This window comes from Diachasmimorpha longicaudata, chromosome 6 (genome assembly GCF_034640455.1).
Source record: "Diachasmimorpha longicaudata isolate KC_UGA_2023 chromosome 6, iyDiaLong2, whole genome shotgun sequence".
Taxonomy (NCBI): domain Eukaryota; kingdom Metazoa; phylum Arthropoda; class Insecta; order Hymenoptera; family Braconidae; genus Diachasmimorpha; species Diachasmimorpha longicaudata.
This window is the reverse complement of record NC_087230.1, coordinates 4,145,765-4,170,418: the sequence shown is the minus strand read 5'-3', so window position 1 is coordinate 4,170,418 and position 24,654 is coordinate 4,145,765. Positions and strand designations below refer to the sequence as shown.

Sequence of the window (24,654 nt, the reverse complement as noted above, 5' to 3'; positions counted from 1 at the left end):
ATTCATCGGTAGTAATTAATTATTTGAGCCAGTAACTAGATCTTGATTGTTTTGATAATTAACACTGATAACCTGAAATACCTTTTGTAGAGACATCTCTCTTCTGATTCATGTTAGAGCTATTTCCGGGTCCTTCGGGAGGTCTTGGACTGTTTTATGGCTTCCGGAATCTTGCTTAGAATTTTTTCAACTAAGGTTTTTTATTTAACCAAAGGGAAAAATCACGGGGCTTTTTTTCATCTGCATTAATTTAGCATTTTCCCTCCCCCGGAATTTTTCGACGTTAATTATTTTTTTTTCTCCAATAATTAGGTTTTAATTGGTATAATTAACAGTGATAACGTGAAATACCTTTTGTAGAGATATCTCGTTTCTGATCTATTTCAGAGATATTTCTTGGTTTTTTAGGAGGGTTTGCAGCTATGATTCCAATCTTATCTTCTCATCGAAAGTTGAAACTCTTTCTTAATTAATAATCCTACCACTCACTCAAGCATAATTTACCTAGTATTCTTCATATTTTTGGCTGTTATATATAAACAATTAATAACCATCAATAATTATTATTTTTTTTGTTTAGTATTGTCATTGACTTCATATTCATTTGATTATACTTTATTTGTACATTATTATAAATAGTCTTCATATTTCAATTTTTTATTACTTCATTTACTGCGCCATCAATTTAATTTAATATTTTAGTCTTTCATTTTATTTCTTTTTCGTGATATTCCGCGAGACTTCTGGAGGGTGGGGCGAGGGATTACTGACCTCGTAATCATTTCATCCTTCAGAACATGCCATTTATTCGTTGGAATTTATTACACGTGAGAGCTTAAATTTTTTTCAAGTGTTTTTTTTTTGTTCTGTCCGATTCTAATCGATTTTATCTTCCCATTGAAATTTGAACTCAAACATTTTTGGGGTCAATAATTCGATCGCTACCTTATCGTACTAATGATACTAATGATTCTACTGCCGCACTATTTCTTCGTCGATTCATTAATTTCTTGATTTTCGTTGAAACTCCAAAATTTTTTATTGAGTTTTTATTTGGAATTTTCGAGTTTTTTTGGCAAATCCAATTGTTAAATCGCCTCGCAATTATCCCCATAATTAAGCCCGATGGCACAGATTATTTATGATTGATAATTTTGTCATCGTGTAATAATGTCCAAAATAATTTTTGTCTGATGTCAGAATCTAATCACAACTTATCTTACCATTGAAATGGCTTTTCCTCATTGATTTTCGATTGCTTGATTGCCCCTAGATTATTGATAAGTGCTGCCAGACATCGACTAGTCGTCAAGAGAATTTTTCCACTCCATTGTCGGTCTTAAATAACCGATCCATCGGGACTTCAATTACCTTTGTTAATTATAAATCCTGATCCGGGAACGTTTGCCGGATAATCCTCTGTAGTCTGTAATTCCATCCAGTATGACTTAAATCTATTATCAGGGATGTTTGAGGGATTCGATGGGTCATTATCTGCGCAATTTTATATAACTTTGGAGATCTCATAATTAACTAGTATTATTTTCAATCAGTTCTTCCACGAAAAAAAATCCAAATTTCATTTTACTCTTTTTTTTATTCTACAAAATGATTTTCAGTTCTTTGAATTGTTTGAAGAAATTCCCTCTTGTTTTTATTAATTTTATCTAAATATATCAGATAAATACTTGTGTCGACTTTGATTAAATATATTAATTTCCCTGGGTTTAGGGTCACCATTTCGAGCATTTGTTTCTCTCAAAATAATTCATAAACATTAAAAAAAAGTCACAAATATTTCTTCGAAAATTTACTCCCCCCTGTGAAAATGAGTAATAAAACCGGACTTTTCATGTAGTCATTATGTTCTTCTCCCCTAACCCGACAAATCTCCGCCATTGTTTATTGCCCTCCAGACCATAAAAATATGTAGTATTAATTCCTCAATGTCAGGAGAACACGGAAATAGTGAACAAAGGAAAGGAAAATTTGTTTTTCCCAGGGACAAAAGAGATGTCTGTTAATTTTGTATTGTTTGCTTACCTCGCGCACTCTTGTCGTCTTTTTTCAGTCTCGTGTCATTCACTTTTACATCGCCGACAGTTCACAACAGAGCGAGAAATGGTTGCAAGTGGTACGGGATGATCTCTGCTCCGGTGCGACTTATCTCTGCATTTAAAATGTCGAGTCTGGCAATCAACATTTCTCTATCTCTTTCTCCGGATTTTTTTTTTTTGCATTTTTCCTCTCATCATCTGGGGCTTTTTTTGGCCCTTGCGGATGAGCACGAGAATTCCGCGGTTTATTATGACCCGGAGAGGTGAAGGAACTAAAACGTAATGTTTGCGGGGATCTCCAATTTTTTTTTTTGGGCGGTTGAAGATTTTTTCTGCGGTATTCGCGCCAGGGGACAAATATGAATGTGGGATTTGTTAGAAGGACTTTACGATCTTGTGAAATGGAATTTCACTGTCAGAGACTTTTTAGATGACGATTTATGGAATTTACTCACGGAATTAATTTTTTAAATATATTTTTCAAATTGAGCAGTTTTTTTTTAATTAATTAATTCTATCAATACGTACTACACATATTTAGATGTGATATAAATAGTATCACCTGTATGCATATATAGTATGCCATATAAAGAAAGGATTACAGATTATTTCGGATGAAGAAAGAACTTCGCATTGAAAATTCGCAAAATAATCGAAAAATGGTGTAAACAAAATATTTAATATTTTTTATAATTTATAATGAATTATAAAAACATAATTTTAGTCTAATCCACCAATTGAAGATGGAATTTTTCAATCTGTTATTCGTGAATTTATAAGAACGGACGGAGAGAATAATGAAGAAGTCCAGTGATTCGGGTGGGGTCTCATTAAAATTGAAATTGGAATTTAATCAGTTTTTCAAATTAAGTTCGGAGGACAACGTGCCGGTGACGTGAAAGAGTGATAAGGAAAAATGGATTCGCCGATATTTTCTGAATGCCTCCGAGGGAATTGCAAAAGACATTTTTTGCCGAAGTGACTCGGTTGAAAAATGCTCAGAGAACGCCGCAACATTGTGTCAGTTCAAAGAATATTTTCAAAACAATTCGCTTGCGAAGTTTTCTGTCATTTTTTACCATTCAGTTTTACGATCTTTCCTCGTATTTTTAATGAACAATTCCGCCTCAACGGTTGTGACTCCGTGACACCGTCTGGTACAAGGCTAATCATATCAGCGAACAAGACGATAGACACGGGAGTATTTCCTCCAGCAATGTCTGCAATAAATTAAAATGCAAGTCGCTACCAAGGTGACTCACTATATCACGCATGCATTACTTATTTTTCCACCTTATCCGACAGTTACGTGATGAATCGAATGTTTGTGATGTTTATATCTACCGGTTGTACCTGGGAACATTATTACCTGATGGCGAGGCTGGAAAATCCGGAGTTAGTCGGGCAATTATCTTTAATAAGATAATTATTCCACAGACACTTTCTCTGTTTGAAAAATTTCTATGATAGACTGTCAATGGTTACTTTTAGTGAAAAGCCATTTCACTGATTTTTTTATTTATAATATCAATTAAAAATTCTCAACACACGAAAGAGAATTTTTGATGGAATGGCAATTAACCACTTTTGGTGTCAAGTTTTGTTGGTAAAATTAGACTTCGGAGGCTAATTTTTCTGATAAAACTCCCCTTTATCCCTCGTTTCGCCCTCTGGAGGTCAAATTTTGTATGTGAAATTTCAGAAATCAACAAACCAATTTTTCCATTGAATTTTCTCTGTAAAAAAATCATTAAAAAATCGTAAAATTATAGACATTTTATGAATCAATAGCTGAACGTTTCTCGAAAAGTTTAAAATTTTATTCCTCAATGTCAATTAATTATCCAAAAACTCCTAATTTTCTTGCCCTGCATTTTACGTTACTTCATTCACTTTTATTTTATAGAACAATGGTCAATTGATTAATCTAATTTTCAACAGAATTTCCCCCACCGTTCAATCAATCCCCGATAACCACCAAACTTTCAATTCCCCTGGAATCCATTTACCACTGAAAAACTCCCAAATAGACCCGAAACTCCCCGGGAAAATTACATTACATAATTGTTAATTCCTGCATAACAAACCCAGTGAATTCAAAACGCCATATGCACTCAACATACTCACCATTACGGTTAGTTAGAGCTAACTGTGAGGGACGGCGCCAGAAGGGGGTCGAAGGGGGTGGCCCTGTCCCAGGACGTTGGCCCTCACGAGAGCAATGGAGTTTTGAAATTGACTGCCAAGTGCGCCCACCAAAGTGAAATACTGATGGGTATAACAAAATTGGAAAATTAAATTTTCAACTGTAATTCCCCCCCCCCACCCACCACTTCAAAAGTTGTTGGCAACTGATGCTCATCATTTTACCCAAAATTTTCAGATTAACTGGACCAGCGGTGAAGAGTCAGTGATAATTTCGTTTGTCGCGCGTCTGATTTTTCTTCGTCCCTTCGATTTTTCGACGAGGGAGACGAGAGGTCAGGGCTGACGTCACGAAGGGGTTTATCATCGCTGCTGAATACCCCAGCACAATGGACATTAGAAAGTACTTCAAGGTAGGAATTTTATTCTATTTCTTACATCGAAATTTTGTTTTTCTGAAATACGGATATTCCATTGGATTTTTTATTCGATTGTTTATTTAAAAGAGAACATGTCGAACGATTCTGTAAATTAGAAATCATTGAAAAATCATAAATTTATAATTAACGATGATTAACGGTGATTTCTGAATCATTTTTTTTCATTAAAAAATTGTGAAATATATTTTTCAGTCAATTCATTTAGTTTATTGATTAATGAATTTTTGGATAAAAAATATATGCAATATCCCTGTGGAGGATAATTTTCAGGATTTCTCTCTGAGAGATAAATTTTCACCTGAATATGAATGTCCGTGAATCGATATCGCGACCTCAGACCGGATTTTTATTGTTGTTTACCTCGCTCACAGGATTTTCCTCGATCATCAACTTTTATCCTTCGCAAATGAAGCTTCCGGAATGTTTAATTTGTTTTTGCAAAGACTCATACCGGTGAATTTCTCCCAAACGATGTTTTATGGGAGCTTTTTTTTTATCTCGTTCTGATGAATTTGTTCGAGCGAAGGAAGTTAAGTCTATTGGATTATGTTCTCTCAAAACGGTTTTCTTTCTTTTACGGTGGAGTGGAAGTGCCAATGGAGGGGGAATTGGGGACAGCGGACAGAAGAAAGGGAGGGGGGAGGGGGGAGAGAGAAGGGAGAAGGACTTTCCGCTGGAAAACACTGGTATTAAACCCTTGTAGCAGTGGAAAGAGGGGAGATAGAGGCGAGAGTATTATTGGGGGTGGAAAGCTCTTTTTGAGATGTCTCCAGGGGGAGTGGAGGGTCAGGCTGTTTGGAGACGACTAGTTTCCCCGCTATTTGGTGGGAAGAAATTCGATCCGACATTTTAACGTGCTTTCCACTAGGAAAAATATTTTTCGACGTTGGCTTTGCTCAAATTGCTGTGGGAAAATGGTGCCTTCTTGCTTTGAGGGCTAGCGGAGGAAAAATTTCGTCCCTGGTGAATTGTTCTGCTTTGTGACTCGGAAGGATTCTTCCTAAGACAAATTCCTTATCGATAGAGGGCTGCGTAATTTGGCTAATTATTTGAGAAACAAAGATAAAAGAAATGTGGAATTACTCGGGAGGATGGACTGAGAAAAAAAAACGATTTTAGACAAATATTCCTTTACTTCAGAAAAGTATTTATTTTTTTAATTCTGAAATTGAGTAATTCCCTGACAACTCTGATTAGGTTCGAATTGTGTTACTTATATTGATCTAGGACATGGTCATGCTAATTATAACGTTGAGTGAACTCCTGCAATAATTATGAGCATCGAAATTATTGCCTCAGAAAATCAGAACTTTAGAAAAACGAAATAATTATCAGTGGAGTTGATTCAAGGTCACGTAGAAAATACTCATTCTCTAGAGTAGTATGATTACCGATGAAAGACAATATTGAAAAATAAATACTTCTTTGAATGGATATTTGGCAAAAATAATTTTTTTCTCCCTCAAGCGAGAAATGTTGTACAAAACATAATAATTCACCGGCTGCGAATAATTCCACTGCTGAATAAAATATCTGTATATTCCTGGTGAAATATTCCCAGGAATATCGACAAAAAAATCACGTATTTTTCCAATGAAATTTTCATCACCCGCATGTTGCTAAAAAAAAAAACTCTCTTCATGTCCCGAATTGGCGAAATTTCTGTTTGACATTCATCTGCACGTGTTGGTGAGGTAAAAAAAAGCTCTAAAACCCGTAAAATATCTGGCCCCACCCCAGCACATACGATGGCCGATTCACGCGGCTTCAAGTCAATAGACCCGCTGTGGAGTGGTGGTGTACCCCTGGATCCCGAGTACGAGGAGGTGACTGGTGTGGCCGCCTCGCTCGATCAAAAAAATTCAACAACGGAGTCCCTAGAGCGCGCACGAAAGAAGCGCAAGGTACTGCAGGAGGAGGCAGGATCGCGCACACCAAGTGTACGTAGTCGTGATGATACACGTACACGCAGGCATACGGAGGATAAATTAACAACGACTGATCAACAGCATCGCGAGCCTTTTGGCTTCAGGGTGGAGGAGCAATATGCTGTACGTGGATTTTACGGTGATAATGTACAAGGGCCGTACGAGGCATCGGCATTCAAGCTGACGAGGGGACACACTACTGGACGTTATCCCCAGTCAACTGCTGAACATCATCATCATTATTATTATCCTGGCAGTGTGAGACAGCCTGGTGCTAGGCCAGCGCAACGTCATTATTATTATCCACGTGGGGTATTCAGTAATGAGACGCAGGAAGAAATACAGGAGGACGATGAAGCCACTCTCAGGGAGTTGCTCATAAGGTATGTCAGGATAATCGTCAGTGGATTGATGATGTCTGTGAAAAATATCATACATTGAATTTTATTCAAAAATCAAGTTCAGTAAGATTGTTTTTTTTTCTACTTCAAAATTTCCACTTCTATCCGTTTTCTGGTTCACAGCAGTGTTGTTTACCTGGGAATAGAATTGCTGTAAAATTGCTGTGCAGAAAATGAGGGGAGGGGGAAATTTTTTAACCAAGTCAAACGGTTGACGAGATAATTCAGTTGATATTTTTCTTTCATTGATTGAATTCTATTGAATTTTAATGTCCTTTGAATAAGTTTTTATTTTTTGATCTTTTAATTCATTGCTATTTATTATTTTTATTATGTGGTTCGCCCTGTGGTTCTCAAGACACCCCTTGACAACCTCTGGCGTATTGTAGACGCGTTTCAACACTTTAGACGTTTGGTTGACAGACATGCAGAGAAAATTTTACATTTTCAGGAACAGAACACTGATTCCCTGGATTTTTTTATGAATTTCTGGTTGGCTGATCGTCAGTCGGTTTTACCACTGAAATTTGGTGTCAATTCAGGGGAATGTGTTACTGAAAATCACAAGTCGTTTCTCCGTGCACAACTGTAGATTTTTTTTTCTCAGAGGGAGAATTAAAGGGACTAGCTTTAGAAACTTGTTTCTAAATTTTAGAAATTTTGTTTTTGTTTTCTAAGGACAATATTATTATTTTTTTTCATTTTATATAATTTTCGCATTAAATTAAATATTTACAGGGCCTATTTCAATTTAGAGAGGGTGTGAGGTGAGAATTTATAGCAAAATAAATTTTATTTCCTGTAAAAAATCGCTCTTTCTTAATTTTTGAACTATTTTTAAAAAAACTCACAGAATCCATTTTCTTTTATTTTGAAATTTTAGGGATTTTGAAAAAAGTTTCTTCCAAAATGAAATATATTTTAATTTGAAATTAATTCTCAATTTGATCATTAATTTAAAAAAAATTTCCTAAAACCTAGAAAAAAGTTTCTAAAATTAATAAACTTTTTTCTAAAGCTGCTCCATTTTTTCTCTCTGCGCTGTCATGCTGACTTTTTAATAATACAGCGAATACGGGGGGAATTAATGCTGAAGAGATATTATTATCACCAAACAATTTTTTCAAAACTCTTAACTGATATTAAAACCATCATAAAAAATAAACTCATTATGTCACGTTATTCACTGCCTCACTGATCATCTAGTGAACAATCCGACATGTCCAATTACAACTTTTTAATTAATCCCCTCCAAAAATCAGCAAAAATTACCCCCCTGCAACTTTGTGCTTTCCACTGAAATATTCATACTACCTAGTTCGTGAAGAAAAACTTTCGATCCAAGTTTGTTAAGTCGTGAGCCGTCTCTACACATCGAATTAAACGATAACATTCCGATCTCCTCTATAGACAGTGCATACGAGAGTGGCTCTAACGCAAAAGCTTATCTTCCGGCAATATCATCATTCATACATAAAAAAAAATGTACACTGCAGCTAAACATCGTTGTACATAATGACACCAAAGTTTTGATGATCACATTGCCAATTGTTTCAGGATTTAGGCCTCTGAATCATTATTATGAGTTCAATGATTATTATTTGATGCTATTGTTTTGATGTTTTTCAAGATTTTTTTTTAGTTTTATCTCATTTATTTTTGCTGCGCGACGCTCGCAGGCTTACCACTGATTGCTCATTCACTTTGTTATCATACGTCCCTCATGGTCGGTTGCATGAATAAATTCTTATCGATAATTGGGTGATAATTTGCTCCATTCTTGACAATGTTGACACTCAACAATAAGAAAACAAAAATAATATTTAAACTTTGTCATGAAAAAATAGTTTTCAATTCACGCAAAGCAAATTACTACAAATCATTTGGAAAATTTTAGATCAACAATTTCGCTAAAACAAGATACAGCTGTCAATTTTTCTATTTTTGTCGTTTAATTATCAAAATAAAGATTTAAAAAATCGAAAACTTCATGAGCTTCTAGATAAAAAATTGTATAAAATAATTTCTGTGAGAATCAACTGTAAAATTTTTCAAGAAAATGGAAAATCAATCACAAAACGTTGGATTTTCTTGTAAAATTTTATCGTACGTCATTTATTGGACAAATGTTGGATGTAAATTGTCGTTCTGATTGAGATAATTCATGCATCGTCCGCCAATCACTCATGAGGTCACGCTGATTTTTATTAATTATTTTTGGCAGTAAAAATTATATAATCATCTTCATGTGCGTTGAATGATGGGGCCCATTCTAATTACAAGCTCGCTCGTGGACGCGGGCATCTAGGCAGGGGTGAGTAAGCTGGCGGCGCGTCGCAACTGAAATTTAACAAAGTAATCAAAAAGAAGAAAAATTCGTTGAACTAATTGGCGATAACGACGCAAGTGCAGGCACAATATACCTCACCACCAAGAATTTATTTCTATCGATGAAATTTCAAGTTTCTCGAGAGGTTTTTCCCAAGAAGGCCTCCAGCCTGAAAAACATTGTCAATATATATTTTGATATTTATAATTTTTAAAAATTGCCATTGTAGAATATAAAATTAGTTTATGGGTAGAAAAATGGCGTTGAGTTTTGTAAATTCAGAAATTTGCGAAATAGAGATAAATTCTTAAGTCGTGTATTTTTTTGAGAAAATTTTGAAACAAATTGTGTCCACATTTGTATTGTTAATTGCGAGCGATCGACGCCATCAAGCATCTTACTGAACCACGACTGTGTTTCCTAAACTAGGTAAAGCTAACAGAGTGCTAAAAAGTGGTGGTCGGGTCACTCTCCAGCTTCTGTGTGTGTTGGACCCACTCGGCCGAGACTGATCGAGATATTGTGTGCAAATACATGGGGTTATTGTGTATCGGATTAAACGCCGTGTGAGTTAACATGCGTCGGTGATAATAAAAATCTTATAATCCAAAGACGTGGAACATTGGTTAATCCAATAATGATTATTGAGATTAAACAGAGCGATAAATAATAAATGAGGATTGAGTAAAATCTAGTGAAGTCTGGAGGAGGAAGTGTGTGAGATTTGAGGGAGGCGTAGAAGGGCTACTGTAGTTTCGGAACACAGCCATGGTCTCCCTATCTCCCAGGTACATAACGACATTCGTTCACTGATTATTATCTAACATAATAATAATTTTCATTATTTTTCATCATTCTGCAACATTTTTAATCATAAAAGGTTCATGTCAATTCATTGTCTCACCATTTTACCTCCCCCCCACCCCCTCATCAGTCCTGTTATCATTTCAAGGCGAAGAGTGGAGTTATTTCTGAAGAAAAATCGATGCATTTCGTTTTTTTTTTTTTTCATTGAAAATAATCTTTTTCAATCACTCACTTATTTGAAGAAATGAATTCCCTCGGAGTCTAGTATTTTTATTCTCAACTTTCATAACGACTCAGTACTCTTCAATAATTCCTGAGAGCCAAAAGTTTCACCTCACGCCTCGCTGTGCACCACCGATAATCGAGAATTGCTCCAGAGATATCGTTATTCACTGTTCACTTCTTCTCTTCACTGGTTCATTTTCTTTTTACGTTATTTTTCGTATCAGGGATATCTTTTTTATTTGTTTTTTTTTTCTTTTTTTGTTGATTATTATCGAGCACTTGCATCGTGCCTTCAGTGACGGATCAGCCGGGATTGGATGTGATTTTAATAGAGGAAATATTTTATTGGAGGGGGAGAATTTTTTCGTTCTGAGAGAGGGAAAGATTTTTTTAACGAGTTGATTTTTTTTTTTAGGATTGAGGAGATTCGAGGGTTTGATTTTTTTTATTGGATGACATATTTTTGGTTCCCTCGGACAAAGTCGATATCATTAACCTGCATTCAAGTGACTGAATCATTTGGCAGAATAAAAAATCATTTCGAAGTCAGGATCAGAATTCAAAAATAAAATGTAGAATTGAATAAGTTATTTTTCAAGTCATTTTCTTGTAAATCCCCGAATCTCCTCAGAGTGCACAGCATATCCCAAGGGGCTAATAACGACCCATCATTCGCTAGATCTTGTTGTTAAAAAATAATATCAACAGATCATTATTGGCAAAGAAAATCACTAGTTAGCCTCTTGGTACACGGAGAGAAATTTTATTTAAAAATTCTAGTACAAATACTGGACCAGATCTGATGCTGTTCAGGCAAAATTTGTCAGGATTTCGCATACGGTAAAATTTATGTTCCAAACAATACATCGAAAAACGTATTGAATTGGCCCGATTTATGTAAAAAAAATATATACAATATACTGTTTATATATTTTTATTGTCTATACCTTACACCGAAAAAAAATTTATATAAAAATTACTCTTCTAGGGGGCGAAATAAGGGACGAAGGTTAGTCGTATCAGAAAAATTACCCTCCCAAGTCTAATTTTTCCACCAAAACTTGACCTAAAAAGTGTCTGATTGTCATTTCGTTCCACGTTTCGCCCCCTAGAGGGCTAATTTCTATCCAAAATTTCTTTCTGTATATAAACTCGGAGAATATACGAAATAGGCTCTCATTGTACATATTTTAAATAAATTTTTCCATGAAAGAAATCACCCTTAAGATGAAATTTCTAGTACCAAGGCTGGAATTATTTCCTGGCCACCACTTTGCGCCTCTTTTCGCGGTCACGCACAAGAATTTTTCCCCAAAAATTTCTCTCCGTGTAAAATCATATGATTTATCAACCCAACACAGCCACAACACAATATCAACCGATTAACTACCGCAATTTTATTTATCAACCACGCTTTATTAGTTTGGCATCTGTAATTGTCTGTGTTTTTGTCACTCGTGAATGAAATTTTAAAAAATAAACAAACGCTAAAGATTATTCATCTGCTGCCGAGCTGAGTGCACTCTCCAAGATTGAGGAAAAAAAATGGGGGCAAAATGAATGAAAAAATCCGCCTAAAACGATTCCGAGTGTGAAAGAGCTTGAAAGCTCGGCAGCGCGTTAAAAAAAAAAGAATTTAGACGTCTAAATAGGGACTGGCTTTGTTAGCTGGTCTTAGTCTTAGCGGCCATGTGTTGTAAAAAAAAAAAATGCTGGCAAATATAATGCCCTCTGTATACGTGATGTGTCCGATGTGTTTGGACGTGGAGCGTTTCGGGGGGCTGCTGTTGACGGAATAATAGAGAAAGCCGGCAAAATGGAAAATTCATTGGGGCTAATGTGTGTGTCGCAGTCTGCAGAAACAGGTCAGCGTGATGAGTATGAACTTGAGTGCCAAGCTGGATGAGCTACAGCGGGGTGACCGCCAGCTCGAGACCACTGTAGCTCTGTGTGAAATACGTACGCAACTTCAGGAGCTCACTAAGAGTGTTGAGTCTTGTCAGAGCGAGGTCAGCGAGGTCAAACGTGATATGGTGGCGATTAAGGTATAATCTTGAAAATGATGAAATGTTGTTTTTTTGGGGGTTTTTTGGTGATTCGGGGAGGGCATCGAAAATACTGGATATCATCCATGAATTGTTTTTCACGGTTATTTTTGTTATTAAACCACTTTTAGCCTGATTTTAATTGTTAGGATTAGAAGGAAAAAAATTTAATTTTTCTAAAAACTGCCGACATTCCAAATAATCAATGTGATGATCTTCGAACGCAATTTTTAGTCCATCACATCGATAAATAAGTCACAAAACTTGCAAAATATTCAAATAGAATCCATTAACGATTAATTACTAAGTCGAATTTTTTTTTACTCTTTTGGGGAAAAATAAATCCATAAGAGTATTTTTAATTTTTTCATAGAGAACTCAGCACATTTAACTGTTACAGAGCATTTAAATTTGCATAATAAAGCTTCAATTAATTAAAAAATATGAGACATTTGATGCGGGAAAATTAAATTGCAACGTTCATTTTTCGAGAGTAATTTACGTTTACGTTTTTCTGTAAAAGTAAATTAGGTAGTAATTTTTATTATGGGTGGAATTTTCAATTTTAAATAACATATTTGGAATTGCCCTTAAATGGGCTTTTGCCAAGAGAAAGAATTTTTACTCGCCTTTTTAAAAGAGTGTTATTCTTGTTGCCTGCGTCGTGCAGCATGAGCTGGACACTGTGCAGCAGGTGAAGGAGGAGATTGAGGAGTTGCGGGAGTATGTGGACAGACTGGAGGAACACTCGCATCGCAGGAAACTGAGGCTCCTGGAGCAGGTCCAACATCAAATCATTAATCGATTATTTTTCATTTGTTTTTTATGCGATCATGATTTATGTTAATTCATTTGTTGCTATGTGCTCAATAAATTCTCCTGTTTATTATTTATTATGTTTTATTTTATTTTCGTTAGTCATGCCGATAGTGTTATAATTTAATTATCCATCGCGGTTTTATGGATTTTTTGTGAATTCATTTTCTCAACTTTATGCATTTTTTTATTTTTATTTTTTCTTGTTTTCAGGGGCTCACGTTTTTCCTCGCGTATGCGATATTCGCTGCAGTCCTGGGGATGCTCCAGTTTGGCTACAATACTGGAGTGATAAATGCACCGTCAGGGGTAAAAATAATAAAAATAAGAAAATAGAATTCAGCAGTGGAGTGGCGAAGCATAATAATTCGATGCTCCGTATTATATTAATTATCTAATTATCTCGAGTACGAGCGGCAAAAAGTATCTTTCGCTGAAGTTAATTTCATTGGAGCGGTTATTTAATTTGCTAGTATTCATTTTTTTTTTCACGTAATTATTAAATGTCCCTTACTTTCAAGAATCGTTTTTTGACTTCTTTGGTTTTTCACTTCATATTCAATATTATATATTTTATGTTTCAATTATTCTAGTTTTTTTTTCATTCGTCCACAAAACTGCAGAATTAATAATTTCAAAATAAATACAGGGACAAACAAAATATTGTTTTATGTTGAATTAAAGAGTTTTAAAGAGTGAACTATTTTTTCAGCAAATTGAGAATTTCATGAAAGATGTGTATAAAGGCAGATATGGTGATGACATGTCGGATAAGTCTGTTAAGAGGTTGTTCTCATTGGCAGTTAGTATATTTGCTATTGGGGGTATGGTTGGTGGTATTAGCGGGGGCGTTATAGCCAACAGATTTGGCAGGTAAGTCCATCAAAACAATTTTAAATTAATGAATTCTTCGAACCATTAAAATTGATTGTGCAGCGAAATGTCGATTTGAATGTGAGATTTCCCATTCCTTATCACTAATAAAAATCCATATATTTAGGCCAACAATGGAGGTAAACAAAATTGTTAATGACAATCGAAAGTTCTCCAGTTATTTTTCAACTAAAAAAAAATATTCAACAAATTTCAATAGAATTAGAAAAAAATGATTTATAATTAGTGTTAATAATGCGTAAATATCTCGGTAAATTATCTTCGATATTTTTCTGTTAAGAAGTCTTTTAAAAATTCGCGACACAATCAATTGGTGAATTACTTTTATACACAGAGAGAAAAGTTCTTGAAAAATTATGGAACAGTTACGCAATTTTTCTGTTTTGACTGGCAGATTACGAAACAGGTAATTCGAAAAAAATGTTGAATAAAAATTAAACCTCTAGAGAGCGAAACGTTGGACGAAATGACAATCAACTTTTTAGGTCAAATGTTGTTGAACAAATTAGACGTGGGTGGCAATTTTTATGTTAAAAACTAACCTTTGTCCCTCGTTTCACCCCCTGGAGATGTAATTTTTACCTAAAATTTCTTTCCGCAGACGTAATTTTTTCAAGAGTTTTTCTCTCCATGTAGGCGAAAACTAAAAATTAATTTTTTGTGAACTTATTAATGACAAAGGAGAACCGAATTTTTAATAATAATGATTTTACCAGAAAAGGGGGCTTACTGTTGAACAACATGCTGGGCATCGTGGGGGCATGCCTTATGGGTTTTACTAAAGTTGCCAACTCATACGAGATGCTATTCTTGGGTCGTTTCGTAATTGGTATTAATTGTGGATTAAATACATCATTGGTACCCATGTACATATCGGAGATAGCGCCATTGAATTTGAGAGGCGGCCTGGGCACGGTAAACCAGCTCGCTGTTACGGTGGGCCTCCTAATCTCCCAGGTGTTGGGAATTGAGAAGATACTCGGTACAAATGATCGTTGGCCGGTACTGCTGGGCCTTGCTGTTGTTCCTGCTATTGCCCAACTTGTGCTACTACCAATTTGTCCAGAATCCCCGAGGTAATGACATCGTATTATTTGTTTGAAGGGTGGAAATAAAGAGCACTAAAATTTATTTTTATTAATAAATCATAATCATTTATTTCCACCAAAAAAAAAAAATTATACTCTTACTGATTCTTCTCAAATAAACAATCAAACCGATTGTTTTACTCTAAATTTTCCCAATTTTTTTATTCAGCATAAAAATATAAAATAAATCTCGTTGATCATTTTTACAGAAAAAAAAAAATTTATTATTTATTTAATGCACATTTTTCGATGTAAACAGAATAATTCGTACATTTTTTAAACAATTCAAACACCACGAGAGTAACAAATTTATTTCTGTCTCTCAACTTTAATTACTCGATAACTCATTTATATCGAAGTTTCAATGCACCCCAAGATTTCTGCTTATCTCCTTATTCCACTTGCCAGCACAATATCTCTAAACTTAGTAGAATTCTCCCCCTCCCCCTTCCCCCCTCAACCCCATATTTAGGTTACCGAATTGTTTAGAAACTTGACGAAGTTTAGTCTCTTCATCGCAAAGTTTCAACAATGTTCAATTTATGCCTGACGACATGTTTATCATTATCACTTGTACAGATATTTGCTCATTACAAAGCAGTGGGAGGAGGAGGCACGTAGGGCTTTGAGAAGGTTAAGGGGTAGTAACCAAGTTGAGGAGGACATTGATGAAATGAGGGCGGAGGAAAGGGCTCAACAGGCTGAGTCGACAATTAAAATGAGTGAGCTTATATGCAGTCCAACGCTCAGGGCACCTCTTGTTATTGGTGTGGTCATGCAACTCTCTCAGCAACTTTCTGGTATCAATGCTGTAAGTTATAATTGTCATGGACTATTGTTGAGGTATCTCGGTACATCTGGAGTTATTGAACTATTATTCGGTTTTATGGGCTCTTGGGGCGGATATTTAACGGTTGTTCAAGATTTTATTGGTGAATTTCAGTTACTTTATGCACTGCTGGGAGGGGGAGGAGGTCTTGGTTTTCAGTATTTTGTTGATTGACTTCAATTGATTGTAAATGGGATAGTTATGGTCAGAAATTGCCATGAGGGAATTGACAACAGAATAAATTGTATGGAGACTGATTATATTTCTCTATTTTTTAGTTTCTTCCATTAAAACGGCGAATAATTTTTTGTAATTAAAAACAAATTGTTGTATCCCAGTTGGATACAGTGAACTATCTGGAATAAATAGGTTTTGTTTTCCTATTTTTTCTGTAACTTTCGAGCAATCCTGCATCATGCAAAGATACACTTTACCGACCTTACCGACTTTGCATTTATTGCAATTATCTTAACATATAAATTCAAAAGGCCGGGTATTATATTTTTATTTATTTTTGAATTTTTTTTCAGCATATTTTCATTTTTTTGTGCATTTCTGCTTAATGCAGAACTGCACGAAAGTGACAGATAAAATCAAAAAACAAAAATGATCTATTCCAGATAATTCAGTGTATCCAACTTAATTCATTATTTCTTTTAGGAATACGAAAAATATAACTATTCCGAAATTATTAAAGAAAAAATAAGGCAAAAAATCCTGGACACTCCGAAATAAATAAAATTATGTTCACAGGTGTTTTATTACTCCACCCAATTGTTCCACAATGCTGGACTGACTGAAGAGAGTGCTAAACTGGCCTCAATCGGTATCGGTGCAATAATGGTGATAATGACCCTAGTATCAATTCCCCTAATGGACAGAACAGGAAGAAGAACTCTTCATCTCTATGGTCTCGGTGGAATGTTTATATTTTCCATATTCATCACAATTTCATTCCTCATCAAGGTAAGTCACTGTGCCACCTCAGCCTCATCCACTAGATGAAAATGAAAAATTCTAAAAATACTTTATGAAGTAAGAGAAGGCTGATAGTCAAAATGACGACAATGTCGAATTTTAACCGATAATTCACGACTTCAAAAATTACAAAAGAGTCAAAAGGCTTTGAGTCATATGACGAGGCACACAACAGCTGTAAATACAGAATTTTTTGTGGCTTTTGTCACGGGCACACACGAGTGCTAAGGGTACTTTTTAAAAGCTTTGTTCCCAGCTGGAGTGAGGCACTGCACACAACTGTGAGAATAATATCACTTGCTAAATATTTTAACATCAATAACAATCATGTCTGTTCATTTAGTATGTAAGAATCAATATGTCCCATCATCCATGCATGCACTGCTTCTTACAACAATTTTTTAGCATTTCTGTTGATCATTCAGCCCCAAATGATGAAGAATAGTAATTTATTTATTTGTCAAAAAATATTAAAAGACTTTAAACTTCAATCTTCAGTCGAAAACAAATTATACTCATCTATTCTTTACCATTTCACAAAATGATTCCCCCACTTCAATTTCTGTTCATCATAAAGATTTTATTTTTCCACCAAATGTCAATCTCCACATCTCACAAATTATTTTTCTCGCCATCATAAATTTTCATTTTTTCCTGAATCAGTTACAGCCTGAATCCATTAACCTACACTCGTTGCATTCATTTTTAACAACGGTACATCATTATTATTTTTAATTTGATACCGAAAGGTGGACAACATTAATTCTCTGATATTTCAACCAATATCAACACACTCTATACTTGAATTTCCAATTGAAAAAAAAAATTATATCCATCTGTTCTTCATCATTTCATAGAATAATTTCTCCACTTCAATTCCTGCTCATCATAAAGATTTTATTTTTCCACCGAATGTTAATCCCCCCCATCTCGCAAATTAGTTTTTTCCCAATCGTAAATTTCCATTTTTTCTCTACTGTACATTGATCTACCCTGATTTTATCGAGCCTGAATCCATTAAACCACACTCATTGTGCTCATTCTGAACGACAGTACATCATCGTTATGTACATAATGATCCCACCGATAACAAAAAACCACATGCATTCACTCAATTCCTTTTTATGTTACGATTTTACTCGCTCCTCTCGTTCCTCTCATTCTCCGTTCTTTATATTTTTTTTTCTCTTTACGTTGCAAACCCCACCCCCTTTCCCATCCCCCTCATCATTTCGACCTCTTTCGTGACAGCTTGGAGGAGGGATACCTTTATGCTCATTTATTTTCTATAATTTTTTTTTCAATTCTTAATTCAATTTCTGCAATTTTCATAATTCTCGTAAGCTCAAACCTGTTACTTAATGGTGTATTGCTATTCACTCGTACATGCCAATGGCTTTTTAATGCTCTCCATAAATTCCCAGAGGCGTCCAATACTTTCATTATAAATTCAATACGAGTGATCGTGAAATATTTTTCTTTCACACGATTTATTGAGGCATTCAGGTGCTATTTATTTCGAGTGGTGCTGGAGAGGTGGGAAAATGTAGGAGAGGAGTGAATAAACATTTTACTTCCCCTCATTGAAGCGCGAGGTCGAACTTTTCATGATAATCCTGGCACTATAACTCACTTTTGTCGATCAGAATTGATGAAATTTTCGATATTTCAAAATTTTCATCACTTTTAACGCTTTTTTTCATCGTGCGCTTAAACTGTGAATTAATATCACCTTTTTGGGGTATTGGGGCGAGAGATTTAGGGGTAATTAAGTCACGGTGCACATTATTATTCCATGAGGTGGAACGTACGTGTGAAAAAAATTTCATTGAAATATCTAGTGAATTCACTGATTTTATTTAAAAATTCTACAGTAAAATTCTTTCCACCAAAAATTCTACAAATGAATTCATTGAACAGAAATATAATAAAAAATTTCTTGAAAGTTCACGGTATATTTCAATAATTTATTTTCTGCGATGCCAATGAGTCGAAGATTGTATTCTTCTCATTATAATTTGGTACATCACTTCATGAAATTAATTAAATCACACTAAGATCAATTAATAGCTTAAAAGGCTTGAGAAAACAGTGGTGCAGGTCTGAGCACAATTGCATGGCTTGTCTATTATTTTCAATCACTTTCGTTGACTTTGTTTACAAAATTTTATGTTCAACACTCCTGAGGCTCCTCCAGTTGCTCAGGAAAGACGAACAATCGGTACTACCCCCTGATAGGAGTTTTTCAATTACGTACAGGAAATGATTGGCTGGATGTCGTATCTGTCGGTTGTCTCGACACTCAGCTTCGTGGTATTCTTCGCTGTCGGTCCAGGCTCAATACCTTGGATGATAACAGCTGAATTGTTCTCACAAGGACCTAGACCGGCTGCTATGTCGATCGCTGTACTTATCAATTGGATGGCTAATTTTGTCGTTGGCATTGCTTTTCCAAGCATGATGGTGAGTTTTATCGATTTACATTTACCCAGATAATATTGAGACGTTCGACATGTTTAAAGAGTTATTTGCCAACTGTTAAACGATTTTCAATAAATTTCAATCACAGATTTCTTTTTCATCGCAGACTAGCCAACCACATTTTACTCTTTTCAAAAATTATCGAGGAAAATTTCCGGGAATTTCAATACGACCGTGAGATAAAAAATTTTAACAGTCTTCAAGAGCAAAAATATCACTCACTATTTTTTTTTTATAGCACAAGAAGGATTTTTAAAGCTGTCGTAAACGCGCAAATGTCCTTCCGCAACGCCGAAGTATTTTCCCATCATTTCTATCTCTCAAAATAATTAAAAATATCTTAACTGTTGTAAAACCTCGAGACTTCTAGAATTTTTTCCAATTCATCGTTATCGTGTTTAAGTACAAACAAACGGTGAATTTTTGCAGTAAAAATCCCACATTTTATGTAGAATTTACTTCCTAGTGAATTTTTTTTCTCAGCGTCTGGGATTGAAAAAATAAATTTAACGATAAAAAAAACCCCTCGTCTGTTCCAGGCTGTTCTCGACAACTACACATTCCTCCCCTTCAGTGGATTCCTGGCGGTATTCTGGATATTTACGTATAAAAAAGTACCAGAGACGAAGAACAAGACCTTCGAGGAGATTCTGGCGCTGTTCAGGCACGGTCATGACAGGTATGATGGAAAAGTGCTCGCGGAGAGAAAGCCGGACACTTACAAGCCCACCCAAGCCCACACCTCCCAGTGAAAATTCCCAATACCCAAATAACCGCGTCCCAATGACAGAAAATGGAGGGGAAAAAAATGCAAATCGAATCCACCGTTGAATTGAAAAAAAAAAACATTTCAACTTCTGTCGAGAGTTTTCGTCATTAATATTCACCTCACGTCATTCTGCGGCTGAAAACTTGAAATGTCACACGGTTGCATTGAGAATTCAGCGACTATTTCACTGATTCCGATGTGGGGAATTCCATTTGACGATGACAAAGCGTTATTACGTTACCTGCATGCAGTGATGAGTCTTGAACTGGTGAATTCAGTGGGAGAATCCGAGTTAGGGCTATTTAATTATTAGTATTGCATTCGTATACTCGTTATTCTGTACTCTGTGATAAATAATTGTTTAACTACCCCTCTCCTACCCCAGTAACTCGAATGATATACGTATTTTAATGACTGTGGTGAGGTGGAAACAAGGAGATAAGGGTGTTTATTCAGGTTTCTCGTAGTTTTCGTGAATTATTGGCTTTTGACGTTCGTAAATTCATTTTGTTTTTCGAGTTTTGATGAGCATATGAGCCTCTGGTGATTGTAACAAAACCGAATGGGAAATTGAGTGGAAGTGGTAATTTTTTTCCCTCGTGAAAATATTTATAAAAATTTTTATCGAAGCATTTTCATAGACATTCCAACACTCGATTTTCGAAAATTTACATTTTTCAATCTACGGGCTCAAACGTTACAGTCACAATCAACTGTTTGATTCTGGTATTACTTTAAATATCAATTTGAAAACCTGTGAATCATTGGAATGGACAGTTTTATTTTTTATATGTTTTTTACGATTTTTTCCGCCAGACCACAGCGAATAATCATATCAGTGAAAATTTAATTTTTTTTCCATTCCCAGCCCTCTCTGTTAACAAAAGTCAAAGTTATTTGACGCCTAGTTATAGTGTCACTCACAAAAAGCGTATAGAAGACACCGCACAGTGGATTTTGCTCAGATATAGTCCTTAAGTTATTGATCGTTGGATTTTTTAAGTAAGAATGAAAAAAAAATGTTGATTTTGTTAACTCTCTCAATTCCTGTAATCAAATCCATAGCTGCAATCATTCGCTTCGTTTCAGTTTATTATGAGGTTTTAAAATATTATTTTTGCATACTGTACATAATATTGTTTACAGAATAAATGATTATTTGAATTTATGAGTTTCCCTTGGTTCCATTTATTTTCTTCGAATTTATTTGATTTATTCAGTTGACGATACCGAGAGGAATTTAATATTGAATTTTTTATATACATGGTATACGGTTGTACTACTGTCGTCGTAACTGTGCTTTCTGTCTGTGTTATTTGGAGCAGGAGCAGCTTGCGGGACAGCAGACTTTATGGGTGAGTCCACCTAAATTGTAAAAAATAGATGAAACTAGAGAGAAAATGATATGAGATTTTTTTTTTTCAATTGCAATAACAGAAACTTCAGTTTTGTTTCGTTATCTGCAATGGTTGCTTTTTCATTACTCGATTATTACGTTTATTCGTTCAATTTCATGCATGAAGAGGTAGCAAATGTGTCTGTTTATTACAATAAATCGGGGGACGGTGTAGTGAAGTGGTGAAGAATATTAACCGTTGGGAAAAAAATTGTCTTCGACTAAAAAGCAATGAATTGACGCGCATTGGCTCTATTATTTTCCTCGCCAATTAGCCAGTAGATATGGACAAAAATGTCAGACAAAAAATTCACTGCTTCACTGCAGCTGTTTCCCACTCCCTCATTCAGCCAAAAAATCCCCCCGAAATGAGAATTAAATGACACAAAAACGTAAGTCCCTGGTACAGCATGTTAAATATGCTAATTTATCTCTAGTTTACAAATAAAAAAAAACTCCGATGACAGACCAGTTACAACAAATCATTACAATTACCATAGCTGCATGAACAACTTGAATTAACGATAAACAAACATCCTATTCAAAGTGAAGATACATTTCACAGTTTCTGCTGAGAGTCGAGGCTATCGTGTTATTAAAAATTCAAATTGGCAGGTAGAGCCCAGTGAAAATTTCGCGTAAATCAATAATTTTAATCACACGAAAGCCCGAACAGTTTTTTTTTTCTCCCCCGAAATTCGGAGTCTTGCAACAGAATAATTGCAATTGAAAACAATCTGCATGCTCCTATTTATTCATTACGTTTATTAGTAAATTAATATTTAATCATTGTATTACGAATTAATTAATTAATTAATTAACTATGGAAATGTAAGACTTATTTTATTTTCAATCATTTTCCGTCAATTCTGAATTATTTATCTTTCGTTTCGTTTATTCCCGATAAAAATGATAAAAAAAAATAGCTGGCACGAATGATAAATAAACAATGAAATTTTAATGACGCTGTGACTTGCGATATTGCATGTGAGTTTGCTTTTTTAAAAAGTATTCCACGTTTTTATCGTATTAACTGAGGTTCGTTATAATAGATTTTTCATTAAAATAGTGAAGTGCTCGCCTCACTAGATTGGGTGAGACTGGTTAGTTAGGGGTGGCCGGGGGGGGGGAGGTGGGAGGGGAAGGGTATGAAAATGTGCTTTAATTACCGCAGCCCATCTATTTTTGCTCGCCACTGCATATTGACTTCCGGTTATATTTTGCAATAGTTTGGAAAATCCGATTTAACGTTCAAGTATGTTAATGCATATACTCACGTCAGTTTATTTACCAATATCGTTTAATATCGTTTGTACATGAGGGCTTTATATCTGGCACTTGAGAAATCAGTGCAATGGCGAGAGTCGATACGGCTGAAGTTCAATTTTCCCTTTTAAAATTTATTCGTTTTTTTTTTTTATTGATAAGTCCGATGGGCAAATTTTGAGGGATTTATTGGGCTTTGTGTTATGTGTATTATGTATTGTACCTGAAGTTGGATGGAGGGGGTTATTGGACTGCCCGGAGTATTTGCGATTTAATGGGCCACTCGTCAAGTCAATTCACGTCGTCGAATATCGAGATAAAAAAAATAAATCCCACTCAACTTCAGGTATTGACTGTTAATTATTATTTCGTTGGATAGTTTGCAGTTTAATCCAAAGGTTTTGCCGAAACATTCAGAGATTTGCTGAAGCTTGAGTCGTTAATTAAATATCACGTTAATAAGTAATTAATAATGAGAGTAAACATGAGGTACGACGGAGGAGATTTTTTTTGTGGATAGTGGGAGAATAAGGAATATTTTGAGAAAAAGGAAAATACAGTTTTGAGGGGGAAAGAGGAATGGCAAGATGGCCATGTATACGTTGTTGTATTGCAGGGAAGAAGAGCTCACGACTAACTCTAGCAAGGAGACCGTCCTATCCGATGCCACCACTGCCACCCATACTAACGCTACCAATAGATCTTAATGACAAATTGAAAATTCAAATGAACTTTGATTAGATTATTCGCGAGGAGAACAGCCCAACTGTTGAATTAATGACGTACAGTGTTGTACTTTGTTGATAGTCACTTAATGTCAAGTTGCTGAATTATTGATTAATGTAAATCATCTCATCTCATTTCATCTCATCGTCATCATCATCGTACTGTCACGAATATTTCGGCATCACCAGTGCGGGAGGATGTTTTTTTTTATCGATGAAAAAAAATAAGTCATTTTACTCGTGAGATTTCAATCGATGTTGTGGAATAAATAAGTCTGTTTGTTGATTTTTTTTTTTAGTTTTACAGTTGCGTGCGATGTTGTGGCCAATCATCCGTCATGTCTCACTTATTTCTTCATTTTTCCATTTGTCTGTAAATAGATTTAACAATGATGATATTGTTTTGTAAATTGCTGATTGTACAGATGCAAAAATCATTAATTATAAAATCTAGGATTGACTGATATTATATTCGTTGAATCGTTGAATAATTCGTGAGTGTGAAATGAGATTAATTGTTATTTAATGCTCAATTATTTCGTTGATATTCACGTTTATTTTTTCTCGTTTTTCTACTACACAGGCCAGTGAATAATTCATGAAGTTTTGAATATTTTCAAATTTTTCACTGCGTTCAGTCGATAAATAGAAACTGTGAAATGGATTTCATTTTCGGATAATAAAAACATCAGGTTTGCCCGCTTACGTTTCTCGTCGCGCAATTCTTTGTGTTGGACGTCACAGTTGTGCATAAACAAAATCATTATTCATTGAATTAATAACAATTTCAAACGTCAAACGAAAAAGGTCGAAATTTAACTGAAAAAAAAATCAATTCGTCGTTGTCAATTTTAATTTCTTCACTCGTTAATTGTTTTTATCAATATTATTAACTCCTCGTGTCATCGGGGCTTTTCAGCGTGAAAACAGCACTCGCGAAACACAAGAATTTCCGCAATGAGACGTGTAAGTGTCAACGAGAAAAAAAAATTCATAAAATTTTTTTTTTTCAAGCTGTCGTGTGTCGATTAAATC

The 24,654-nt window shown here is 35.0% G+C and overlaps 1 protein-coding gene across 23 annotated transcripts in view; it reads left to right on the top strand.

Annotated features, from left to right (window-relative positions):
* Glut1 (Glucose transporter 1) overlaps positions 1 to 24,654 on the top strand; it is a 49,351-nt gene that overhangs the window by 15,802 nt on the left and 8,895 nt on the right. For 7 of the 23 annotated variants that reach the window (XR_010299096.1, XR_010299095.1, XM_064122552.1 and 4 more), the window contains exons 2-13: positions 4,441 to 4,615; positions 6,383 to 6,953; positions 12,185 to 12,377; positions 13,018 to 13,158; positions 13,407 to 13,502; positions 13,906 to 14,066; positions 14,804 to 15,163; positions 15,755 to 15,986; positions 16,758 to 16,970; positions 19,221 to 19,445; positions 20,003 to 20,142; positions 21,555 to 21,587. Coding sequence is in view for 18 of the 23 variants with exons in the window: in XM_064122552.1 (XP_063978622.1) it covers positions 6,391 to 6,953; positions 12,185 to 12,377; positions 13,018 to 13,158; positions 13,407 to 13,502; positions 13,906 to 14,066; positions 14,804 to 15,163; positions 15,755 to 15,986; positions 16,758 to 16,970; positions 19,221 to 19,445; positions 20,003 to 20,142; positions 21,555 to 21,587 (2,357 nt within the window). In the remaining 5 variants the exon portion in view is untranslated. Of the gene's footprint in view, positions 1 to 4,440; positions 4,616 to 6,382; positions 6,954 to 9,753; positions 10,089 to 12,184; positions 12,378 to 13,017; positions 13,159 to 13,406; positions 13,503 to 13,905; positions 14,067 to 14,803; positions 15,164 to 15,754; positions 15,987 to 16,757; positions 16,971 to 19,220; positions 19,446 to 20,002; positions 21,235 to 21,554; positions 21,588 to 23,510; positions 24,633 to 24,654 lie in introns of those variants that run through there. The other 16 variants (XR_010299097.1, XM_064122557.1, XM_064122542.1 and 13 more) reach the window with 13 other exon arrangements.